At 32.6% G+C, this 12,824-nt stretch overlaps 1 protein-coding gene across 1 annotated transcript; it reads right to left on the reverse strand.

The window, feature by feature from the left end:
- Window positions 1–22: 22 nt before the first annotated feature.
- Window positions 23–7,641, reverse strand: LOC106681325 (phenoloxidase 1). Its single transcript, XM_014421576.3, has 13 exons — window positions 7,502–7,641; window positions 5,463–5,570; window positions 5,198–5,387; window positions 4,878–5,101; window positions 4,596–4,798; window positions 4,355–4,505; window positions 3,368–3,469; window positions 3,126–3,290; window positions 2,924–3,052; window positions 2,648–2,839; window positions 2,444–2,579; window positions 456–688; window positions 23–332 (listed from the first exon to the last, which is right to left on the reverse strand). Exons 2-13 carry the CDS (start codon window positions 5,562–5,564, stop codon window positions 87–89), a joined length of 2,073 nt encoding a protein of 690 aa, XP_014277062.1. The 5' UTR covers window positions 5,565–5,570; window positions 7,502–7,641; the 3' UTR covers window positions 23–86.
- Window positions 7,642–12,824: the final 5,183 nt, after the last annotated feature.

A 12,824-nucleotide genomic window follows, 5' to 3' on the forward strand; every position in this document is an offset into this window, starting at 1 on the left:
AGGCGTAAATATTGAGAGGACATTACTTTAAAATAACATTTATTTTGTCATGTTCATAGGATGATTCAGTGTTTTGATGAATGTTGTTATGCCTTGCTATCTTCTAAGACAACTCCAGGCCTGACAGTCGTGTTGGAGTGGTGAATGGCGACATCCACCACTCTCATGTTGGGTGTCAAGAATTCTTGGATGGTATCCACTCCTTCCCTGGGCTGCCTGTCAAATGGATATCCCATTGACCTCTTGTCTGGGTACAGCTTGTTCCTAATGCCACAGTAGCTGACTGCATCAGCACATTGGCTTCCTCTTTGACTGCTGCTCTTATCCTCCACCTGATTGCATGACATGAACATTAATTCATGATCTTATGAATAATATATTGTTTAAACACCCTTATTATTATGCTGATTCTTGTTGATATTTTGCTAAATATATCTTAAGAAAAACAACCTCACCCTATCCTGATTGTAGTCTGATATCATGATGAATAGTTGACAAGCGTATCCCTCTGAAGTACCTTTGCATATGAGCATATGATGTGGCCAACCACAACCACAGTAGTTGAACTGTTCCAACTGGACTCCACCTGCAGGCCTCTGGTTGTCCAAATTTCTAAATGTCTTCTCGAAAGGAATGGTTACTGAAGACTCGGTGGATTTTCTTGTAAGTGTGTTTTTACCACTTTTCACTATTTGATTGAGAAGATTATTATTACATTGTTGAATTTATTTATGTTTATAGTTTTATCATAAATTAGTATTGCATAAGCCTTTAGATATACCTTATTACTGGAGCATCTACAATCTCATATTTTATTGAGTATATTAGAATATAAATGAACCATAGCAGCCCATGGAAGGTTTAAAATTGGCATAGTATGGCAAAAAAGTTTGCTTATCAACCTTACAGTACTCATCCCAGTCTCCTTACTGTACTTACTGTACAACCTTACAGTACTCTATGCACTAGCCGATTTATTCTCTGATTAATGCTAGGTCCTCACCTTAGATTTGGGTAGACCCAGGTATCAATTAAAATACCACATTTTGTAATGTAATTTAAGAAAACTAATTTTCAGATTAGAGGAAATTTAGTTTATGAAACCAAGAATTGAATTTAGTTCTTTAAGTATAGAAAACCCGGGTTTTGGCAGCTAGAAAAATATTGTATAGAATAACAATGATAATATCAGCTTCATTTACATTCTTTACAGTACTAAGTAATGTAAGAACAGTTTATAATCTTAATATCAAATAAACTTTTTTTTTATATCAAAAAACCTAATGAAGACCCACAAAGTTCCACCTCTTTTGAACATTCCCAAGAAAAATATGTCTGTGCATTATATATCATAATTTATAATTTCATCTTTCGATCAAGTCTGGAACCTGGGACTGCTGTACAAGATCCGTAAATTCCTAACTCCTACTTACTTTCTCATTATCCATTCCTGTCTCACTGACAGATTAAAATAAAACCCATCAAATCACCTTTAGCCTTCATCGTAAACCTATCACTTCCTACCCTACTGTATCTTTTAGTAATACACCACTTATTCCTGTCAAATAGATTCACTATCTAGGACTACATCTAAATAAATAACTAATTTTATGTCCTCATACAAAACTGAAAAGACAGACAACTGCTCATCAATTCAGACTTAGTACGCTTTCGACACAAATGATCTAAACTTCCAACTAATCTTAAAATATACATCTATATGACCATAATAAGGCCTTTTTTTGGACTTAAGGAGTTGACCTTTGGGCTCCATTAAGCCATTGTATTTCTCTTGTAACCAGTCTGTACTATCCAAAATACAAGATAAAATCCATTGTAAAATTATTCATTTTATGTTATTCTGTTTATACTTTCTTTGTTATTTTCTATACTTACTGTGGTTGTTATCTTGTTCTGTTCTTAGCCCTGAAGAAGGCTAGAAACTCTAGCCGAAATGTTGACACAATTAAATAGGTTACACCAACTTATTTGTGTTTCACTTTGACCGCACCCCCAACTATCTTCTCCTCTTACTAGATAAAATCATTAATTCTCCTTATTTTGCCCCAAATCAAGTAATTTATCAGGTCATTTAATTTTCTATATGTTGCAGATTTGGCCAAATATTTATCCTTACATGATAAAAACCCCCTAACCATCCAGACCCACTTGTTTCTTGCTTCTTTCATTTCATGATAATCCTTCTGGGCATCTGAAAAGAAGATGCCTCAAGATCTTCTACTCAAGAAATGTTATTGAAGTTCAATCAATGGGTAGATTCTCCGCAAAACTGTATCATGTCATTGTAATATAACTCGTATCACATTTACTTGTATACAATTTTAAATATCAATAAATAAATTATATAATAAAAACTATTATATAACTTTTTCTAAGTTAGTTAATTCTATTTAAACATGTAATAGTACCAAATTAAACTCACGATTGACTGTGAACTTGTCTAGTTCAACAAAGAAATTCTTCTGATCCCTGAGTAACATTGGAAGACCTCTTTCATCGAACTTGGGTGCCATGAAAATTCTGCAAGTTCCCATTCTTGCTGAGCCACTATTTTCGACCTGTAATTGTGAATCATTTAGTATTAAAGATTACTTTAAGACAAACATCAAGTTTCATCTTAACTAACCATGATTTTATAACTGAATGGTCTATGCTGAAGATGTGTGAACCTTGCCAAGACAGGTCCTCTTGGTGTAAAGTCGAGGCCACGGGATAAATCTACATCGCTCTGTTGCCAGAATGTAAATAGTTTATTTTTTATGGGTGTTTTATCAGTTTGGATCTCTATAGATGATACTCTAATTCCTGAGTAATCAAGCTGAAAAATCAATTTACTTTATATTTATATAATTGATGATATATGAAATAAATTAATTACATTAAGTATTGAATGACATCTAACCTGTTGTGTGCTATAACGTGGAAGTGTGTTTTTATGTTCCTGGCATAAGTCATCAATAAAGCCATGCCATCTATAAAATATTGGATCCCTCATAGCTGTAGCAGTATCTCCCATTATACTAAATGTTTCCTGTAATTAAAATTTTTATAAGTACTTCAAAATGAAAATATTTAATGCATTTTTTGAATTTACTTATTCCTACCAAATGTTTTCCTTCTGGATCATGACATAGAGCAATCGCAACATGACCAAGGTTGTGAATGTCACCATACATATTCCTGTTTACTGATAACATACTTGATTCCAAAATGTTCCCCAATATATCTATGCCCCGAGACTCTGAAAGCTCTACAAATTTACCGTCTCCCTAAAAACAATTTTAGCTATGAATCTGTATTAGTTCATTCATAATATAGTAATTTAGCATAAGGTCTGAAGTATTACATCGACAACTGTTCCACTGTGAATTGCAGCAAAAACCCTGTCTCTCCACCGTTCCAAATCTTGGATATCAAATTTCATGTTATCTATCTCTCTGTAAATATCCTGAAATTAAATTATAAAATAATGTTAATAGCATGATTGTTGTTTTTTTAACATCAGTATTCTCAATTACCACTTATATAATACAAATTGAATTTACCATAAATCAGTTTCATAATGCAGTAGTACTAATACATTAGATAAGTAAAATTATTTAAATGATAAAATTGTTTTATTGTTATATCAGTAATATCTTATTGATTTAAACTAGCATTATTTTTAAAATTGTGTGTTTGTTCTTGACTGTTAATTAAGTATACGAAGAATTTCCTTATTCCAGGAGGTTTCTTTATATTTAATGAATGGTAATTTTAACTAGGTTCTTCCATGTTTTATATTAGTTAATGTGGCGAAAAAGTATATTTTAATTTCTTATAAATAAATGTAAAATATCAAATATTCATATAAATATAAGTAGATGATCAGGGTTGCGGTAAAAAAAAGAAGAAGAAATAGTTTAAAACTATTTTAATGTCCGACGTTTCGCCCTACTTTGCAGGGCTTCATCAGGGCTGTTCAAAGCAAACGGTTGACCAGCCTGTTCCTGTTCAACCGTTCGCTTTGAACAGCCCTGATGAAGCCCTGCAAAGTGGGGCGAAACATCGGACATTAAAATAGTTTTAAACTATTTCTTCTTCTTTTTTTGACCGCAACCCTGACCATCTACTTATATTTAAGTCTTTACGGTCAACTATATATACATATATCAAATATTCATGTTTGGTTTATGGAAAAAATGACTTTGTTATACACTGCAATGCTATTATAATAACATTTTAAAAATCACTTTGACTTCTTTGATTGAATGAATTTATTTATTCCTTCTGTGGCATGAAATATAAAATAAATTGGTTATTTTTATCTTATGAATTCATAGTTTGGACTTACGCTGAGTTTTGTATTGTTGAATCTCGGTGGCCAGTTTCTGCTGGCTACTAAACTGTCCAACTTAGGAAAATAACCTTCTTCTATTGGTTCTCTCCAGTTGATGAAGCGCTTAACACGTGCCAAGTTGTTACAAAACCTTTCCATATTAAATCTAGAAATCCATTCAAAGTCATTTATGAGTAATGTTATGTAAATTAATGTAAACCTGAAATAGATTATCTCTTCTATTTGCAAGTCTTACCTTGCTAAGACTTGTTGGTGCATGTAGTAGAAGAGTTCGCCACGTCTGTCCTTTTCCACTATTGACCGTGGTCCATCATGTGGATAAACCAAGTGCCAATGCCAATGATGAAGATTTATGCCCAGATCTTCCCTAAAGTAGGCCACGCGATGTTCATGGTCTAGATCAGAAGCTGTGTAATCTCTGGGAATTTCTAAAGGTTCCTAGAAAGACACAAGATGTATAAGCAGTTTTTACCAATTAGACTATTGCTAAACCTCAATAATGCTTAGGTGCCTATACCCTCTCTTCAATTTCCACAAGATTAGACTCTTCCCTAGCTCTTGCAAAAAGACTTTTATCCATAAACTTGTCTGGAAATACTTCTGCAAGGGAAGGTACACTTAAATGTTTTGTATCAGGTCGATGATATATTGCTACAGACAATGCATAGATATATAAATAAGGGTTGAGGCGGTCCCTAGTGTAGACAGCTGCTGATTCAAAGTCTTCTAAATTCCTCATCCCTGAAACATAAAGTTTAAGTATTAAAAATAATTTAATTAAGATCTTGGAAATCATGCAGAGGCAGATTTCAAATTTCTTGAAAAGGAATGGCGTACCCATGAAAACCTCTATTAGCCTGGCAGCCATTCTTCGATGAGATGGAATGAAGTGAGAGAAGTTGGCCCTTCGGTCCAGCTGCATCGGGAGGCTGAGGTCTGGTAGTGTTATCTTCTTCACTGGTATCTTCTTGGCTCCTCCTCCCACTCTGTCTGTAAGGCCGGTTCCCAAAGGCTTGAAACGGTCAGTCTGCAGATCATACAGAAATTAAGTAATTTAAAGTTTAAAAAAAAAAAAGAAGTTCATGTTATGTGATAAACTTACAAGATATTCTTCAGGAATAACAAAGACTTCATTGTCACCCTTAGGAACGAAAACAGGCTCTGTTGGTCGATCATATAAATTTAGTAGATTTTTAGCTGACATCCTGCTCTGTAAATGAATGGGAAGAATTATCAAATCTTTTTTTGTTTTAAAATCTTGTAAGAAATTCAAATTATGCTATTAAAATACTTTTAATAGCACCAGAACTTCACTAGCAAAAAAAACTACCTAGGATTATTTAATCATTGTTAAGAATTAATGTTTAAGAATAAAGAACTTTTAGGATTTCTATTGGTAACAATAAAATACTATATTTTCCTACCAAATATGATATTTTAAATAATTTTATATTTTATAATCATTGAGTGCGATGTGTTCGGTCATGCCAACATGGGGCCACACGAAAGCAAAGTGATTCCGGGGTCTGTTGTGGTCACATAGAATTATTTATTTATATATTTCTAATTTTTTTTTAATTAAAAAAAAAATAGAAATATATATAGTAAAAGATGTGCCTGAGCAATATTACAGCAAACAACAATTTTTCAAAATGATATCAGGTACTGCAGAAAGAAAATGCACAAGATCCTATTTAACCCATAGATAAATGATGCAAAAGTTAATATTTTTCACAATAATTCTGAAACCTTTGTACGCAAGGTGCACAGGTTTCAAAAAATAGTTGTAAAGTGTATTATTTTTTTTAGTTCAATTTTTGGAGGAAAAGATTGTCTATTTTTTCACAATAAAACTTCTTGATTAATTTATATTTCTGTATATATCATTTTCTATACTCCTAACCTCTTTATTTACTAGTAGTTAGATGTATAAAATATTAGAGATTCAAATATAAAGTTAGAAATATGTAAAAAAAATATTGTTTTTTTCAACAAGCTCACAATTCAAGAAGAAAAAATAACATGTAATTTTAATTTATTTTTGGGTAGAGACAAAAGAAAAACTAAACATTTAGTTAAAATTTATTATTAGCAACCAAAAACATGTGGGAGTATCAAGTTTTAAATTCATAAAAGGAAAATGGTTTGGGTACAGTTAAAATAACTCGAATAGTAAATAAAATATTTATTGTGCGACAATGTTTCGATCCACTTTCCAAGGCTAAAAAAGATACAAATAACTAAAATTATGTAACAGAGTAAGATAATATAAAATAAATGTGAAGTGTGGCTAAAAATATGTGAAAATTTATACAGAATTGAACAAAGTAAATTGTTATATAGAATATGCAATCATGAAATGAATGCATAAATTTATTTATTTTCTTTTATATAAATTTTTGTTCATTTTCATATGAATTTTCACATAATTTTCAGCCATACTTTAGTTCATATTTATTTTATTTTATCTTATCCTCTTACTCTGTTTATAATTTTAGTTGTTTGTATATTTTTTAGCCCTGATGAAGCTCTGCAAAGTGGGGTGTAACAATGCCTCGTAATAAATAGTTTAGTAGTTATTATTTGAGTTATTTTTACCACACCCTGGCCATCTTCCTTTCATTAATTACACGCAGTCTAGCAACGATTTTCCAAGTTTTAAATATATATTCAACTACTGAAATCATACTCAGCAGTTGTAATTGGAAAAACTAGTTTACATAAATCAACTTCTAAAACATATAAAATCCATCTATTAATGTTTTTTATTATTTTGAAAATGTCTATTATATATAAATAAATGCTATTATTTATAAATAAAATACCCTTTTGTTTTAGATTCAATTTATGCCCTTTAAAACCAACTAATATTCGTTCCTAGAAATATGAACATACTATTATTTTTTTAAATTAACCAGATAAAATTGTCATTAAATATAATATAAAATAAAAAAATTCAATCCATTATTAACAAAAAAAATTAAACAAATTATCGATCAATTGAAACTGACCATGCAACTTTTAAAAAAATAATTACTTCTTTTGTCAATCATTAAGTAATAGGAAGCTTGGTGAGCAGCTTTTTTATTGTTACATTTAAGTTGAATAATATTTACAAAATAATATCACTAAAATTTTTACCTTTCAATTTATAAGTGATGGGTGTGTGATTAATTACAAACCGTTGAAGAGAGAATGGAACTTATCTAAAGAGTCCAAGCTTTTATACCTTAAGAAAGGAAGTCTTGAAAACCACATTTGAGGGTAGCATGTCTACCTCAAATTAACCACATTGATAACAGATCCTATGGTGCCATTTAGCTTCTAACTGTAATTTAATTTAATTTGAGTAACTTCATTCAGAAATGGTGCACTTGATATTTCTTCAGTTGATTAATCAATCTTAATATTATAATGCTACTTTAGCATCAGGGAAGATGCTAGAATATGCAAATACATAACTATATATTTATGATGCAAAATCATTAATCAACCTCAAAACACTAATTTTTTTTTTTGCATCATTAATTAAACGTTCATATTTATGTGAATATAAAATTAATACCAACCAACCTTCGTTTTATTTAAGACAAGTCTTCCAATATTTCTACTATTTTTATAATTTTCAATTACATTTCTGATTTAATATTTTAAGAATTTTACAAAATATGCATAATCCTTATCATTGCTAAAAGAATTTTTAATTTTCTAAAAAAAATGGAGGCTTTGTTTCTTGACAGAGACCCCATTTTACATAGGTTTAGATAAAAAAATCAACCGCCACTTTTCTGAACAACTGGTTATGTCGTTATATAGGACGAAACTCCTGAGATGATTCCAACATGTATTAATTCCTTTTGTGATAATATAGGAGTTTTTGAAGTTATAGGCCGAAAGAAGAAACTGAAAAATGTTTTTGATAACATAAGCCTTAAGTACCATCACCACCATAGACTGAAATTACGAGTATGAATGTCTGCCAACTTAAATCAATCGCAATACAATTTTATAGGTTCACGAACTCGTCATATTTTGTAAAACTTTTTCTTATTTCCTGACTAAATTTATTATTTGAAAATAATTCAATTTTAACATAGACTAAATAGTACCTACGATCATATACATATATTAATAGAACCTCATCTCGTACTGCTGAATTATATATGTACCATCTTAAAAGCACTCAAATACATCAATCAATTCACAGAATACAATTTTGTAGTTTTAACAGATTGTATGAGTTTATTATTATCACTAAATAATAATATTACCAAAAATATCAGTAATAACTAAGTGGAAATGATAAAAAAAAAACATTATCAAGCAATAAAAGGAAATAAAAAAATAATATTTAAGTGTACTAAGGGTCACGCAGGGATTCCACATAACGAGGCAGATGATAAAATGGCTAAATTAGCCATTAGTGTCAGCCTGTTGACACTAAGTTGCCTTACACCAATTATTATAAAATGATTAAATTAGATCAGATAGAAAAACAATCGATACAACCCCATCGGGCAGTCCTATACAAATACATTTCCTCATATCATTCGAAAACCGTGGTTCTCACTACCAAACATAGGGAAAGACATCCCAACTTATTTTAGACTTAAGACGAATAATGCAATTTGCAATAATTATCTGCACAAGGTGGACATAACTGAAACCTTTCAATGCGAAATCTTTAATGGTAACGAGATCCGTAAACATATTATACTAGAATGTCTGACACACAAAAAACAACGAGAAATATTGTTCAAAGATTCAGACACAGATCAAATTATTATTTATACTTTTATATTCAAAGTAACAGACTATGCAAAAATATGTTACATCCATAAATATTTAAAATCAATCAACAAAAATGTACAACAGATATATTTATAGTATAGTATTAGTAATATTATATATATATATTAATATTAGTAAATCGCATATATTTAATTTAATAAATCATAGCAGTAACAAATAGAATATAAGTAATTAATTTTCAGCTACATGGAATAAACCAATGCCACCCACAATGGGAAAAACTAAACTTAACACCAGACATAACATTAAATGTTGAAAAGTAGCCACTAAACTATTCCTGGTAAATGGCACCGGAAGTTCATTTTGTGCTAGAAATGTTCGCTCAATTTGAGAAACTTTCGATTTCTCAGCAACTAAATAATGTGTAGCGATGTAACAGGGATAACTTAAGCTCGTACCCGACGGACTTACATTCTTCTGCAGGCTCAAACCGTGCAGAACGAAGATTCCATCCTTGGCGTACATACTGCTCGCACCCATTAGACTCACCCAGTCCATTCATCTCCATCTATCTATCCACCTACCTAACTTGTATGATCCTTACTTCTAATGCACTGTCGAGGCCTTCTGGTTTAAATTCCTCACATCTTAAATTGGAGTGAGAACCATTTATAACAACCACCTGACAGATGTGTAAATATCTATAAGTACTCAAATATAAGCCCGTTAAACGCAATCAAAGGTAGTTTATAATGATTAAATTCTTGATAATTAATAATTAAATGATGTTTGCCTGAATAACTTCACAAAATATTTGTTTTTCGTTACTTAAAAAAAAAGTATATAGTTTTTTTTTTTTTTATTTATAATAAAATTTATTCTTCATTTATTTTTAATACAATAATTATTTAACAAAGTTATTTTTCTTAATTCATATAAAATATCCTTGTTTTATTTCTATAGCTTAAAGTACTAATGGATATTAAATAGATATACCCTTTCTTTTCAGTAGTAACCAACTCCCTATTATAAAAGGCACTACTACTACTAGTGTAGCTATACAATCCAGTGTCGAATCCTTGCCTCCTCCAGCAGCTTCCGCCAATTGTCTCGGTCTCTTGCAGCCGCCATTCTAAGCCGCAATTCCGAAGCCCCAGCATATTTGTTGCATCAGCAGCAACACCATCAGTCATCTTGTTTCCACTCCTTAAGCCGAATAAGTTTGTATCGGAGGCGGATCACTACAGGCCCATCAGTCTGTTGCCTCATCTCGGCAAGGTTTACGAAAAGATCATTCTTAATTACCTTCGGGAATTCTGCGATGAACACTCCGTAATTCCTTTTGAACAGACTGGCTTCCAAGCTCGGCTCAGCACAGAGCATCACTTAATGAAACTCCAGACTGAGGTAAATACTACCTTCAACCGAAATGAGGCAATGGCCATGATATCCATCGACTGCACAAAGGCATTCGACTCCGTGTCTCACGACATTCTATGTCGTAAGCTCGTGGACCTAGAGTGCCCGGAACAGCTCTACAGCGTGATCGCCTCATTTATAAATAGCAGGACCATCGCTGTGTGGGTTCGTGAAGAACACTCAACATCTATCCCACTGACTTGCGGAGTGCCTCAAGGAGCAGTCCTCTCGCCAGACTTGTTTTCAATTTATACTGCTGATGTGAAGATGAAGAACTTACAAGAAGACAACGGTCGTTGCTTACGCTGACGACATTGCCATCTACAGCAGCAGTATGAACGCCGAGACAGCTCTACATCAGGCTGAAGTATGCTCTGAGATTGTTCAAAAGTTAGGCTACTTGAACATCTCAGTCAATGCAGCCAAAACGGACTGTGTTGTGTTCGCGCATACAACGCACAAGAGATCAAGACTGCCGAAGACTGTCCATGTGAATAATACGGTGAGGTCACCTTCCAACTCTATCGTATATTTGGGCGTAAAGCTAGACCGTCATCTTAAGCTCTCTGCCCATTTATATCAGAAGGCGAGAACAGTAAGACGAAAGTCATGTCGTCTCAACCACCTCCTCACTTCTCCGGCTCTCTCATTGAGATTGAAGCTGCAGATATACAAACGTATTCTGAGACCAGCACTACTATATGGAGCACCATTGTTTACCCACATATCAGATGGAACTCAGCGCCTTCTTCAAACTTTTCAGGATTCGATGTTGAGGAAAATCGTACGCACAACATCGTGGAGGAGGAAGAAGGCATCGGAGCTGCATCAATTGTTCGAGTTGCCCACCGTACCGGAGTTCATCAAGCGACGACACATCAAATTTTTCGATTCACTTCAGTACTGTACGAATCCGTTATTCAACACGTTAACAACTGCCCCTCCCCCCTCCGGTGCGTTGGCAACTCACTACGTAAGGTCGCGTAGTATTAGGATTAAGTTTTTATTAGGTTTAAGTTTGTTAAATTCAGAAATAATGTGTGCCCCAACACATTATACACTTTTATAAATACTAACAACAAAAATAATATACTCCAAAAGACTACTAAGAATGTAGGTGTTCTACAGTAAAAGGAGATTCATTGTTTATGAATACACCATTAAAATGTTGTAGGGGGTTTTGAAAAAAAAACCACCAGTCCATCGCAGCTTTGGTCTTCCTCTTTTCCTGGTTCCTTGAAGTGGCTCCATCAGTAATTGTCTTGGTGGATCCTCACTGCCCATCCTAACGACTTGTCCTTCCCATCTCACTCTTGCAATTTTCATCATTTGAACTATATCGGGCTCTTTAAACATAGTATACAGCTCCTGGTTTTTCCTCTTTTTTCACTCTTCTCCGATGAGAACACCACCATATAAACATCTCAGGATTCTTCTTTCAAAGACTAGGAGTTCCTGTTCACAAGCCCGGGAGGTAGTCCAGGTCTCACAACCATACAGCAAGACTGGGCGCACTATAGTCTTATAAAGACAAAGCTATGATTTTCTAGAAAGTCCGGAACTGCCTTGCCATAGAAAATAGCAATTATAAAAGGGACAAAGTGCCAAAATAATACCCCTATCCCAATCCTTACTCTATCATATTCATACCCATGGGTAAAAAAGGAAAATAACGTGTATATGCATATATTTGTTATATATTGTAATTGTATAAATAAATAAAGTGGGTGGGGGGAAAAAATTAGCAAGCCAACCATTGGCTTATTATTTATTTGGCTTTATTACTATCCACGCAACTCCACTGATCTTCATACAAATAAAAAAAATTCCTCTTAAGATCTCGTCTTAATGATTGCTTCTTGTTCATTCAGTGTTTTAAGTCTCATTTATACTTCTTTCTGGATAGTATAAAGTTATATTGGTACCAAGCAAATGATTTGTAAGTGTCAATACAAGATTATATTTTCTCATTAACATTTTATTATTGTAAATACAAATTTTTAAATGTAATTAAATAAAATTAAAAAGAAATTATATACAATTGTTTATACAAACATTTTTTTAAATGCTGGAAGATTATTGATTGACCGTGTGTAAAGATGAAAGGAATATGGTCCGGGTGCGGTCAAAAAAACTCAAATAGTAGAAATATACTATTTTAATGAGCCAACGTTTCGCCCCACGTTGCAGGGCTTCTTCAGGGCTAAAAAAAGATACAAACACATAGTTACATAAGGAAAACAAAAACATAAGTGTAAAATAACAGGGGTATAAAATGTAAAAAAGTAAGATA

The sequence above is a fragment of the Halyomorpha halys genome, unplaced genomic scaffold (assembly GCF_000696795.3).
Source record: "Halyomorpha halys isolate HHAL.00 unplaced genomic scaffold, Hhal_1.1 Scaffold327.1, whole genome shotgun sequence".
In the NCBI taxonomy this organism is placed as follows: Eukaryota; Metazoa; Arthropoda; class Insecta; order Hemiptera; family Pentatomidae; genus Halyomorpha; species Halyomorpha halys.

Bases quoted from the DNA above. Each gene is read 5' to 3' on its own strand.
- LOC106681325 (XM_014421576.3), bottom strand. From the start codon at position 5,564: ATGTCAGCTAAAAATCTACTAAATTTATATGATCGACCAACAGAGCCT. The intron at 3,470-4,354 runs GTAAGTCCAAAC...ATTTAATTTCAG, and splicing joins TCAACAATACAAAACTCAGC to GATATTTACAGAGAGATAGA. The intron at 333-455 runs GTGAGGTTGTTT...TCATGCAATCAG, and splicing joins CAGACTACAATCAGGATAGG to GTGGAGGATAAGAGCAGCAG.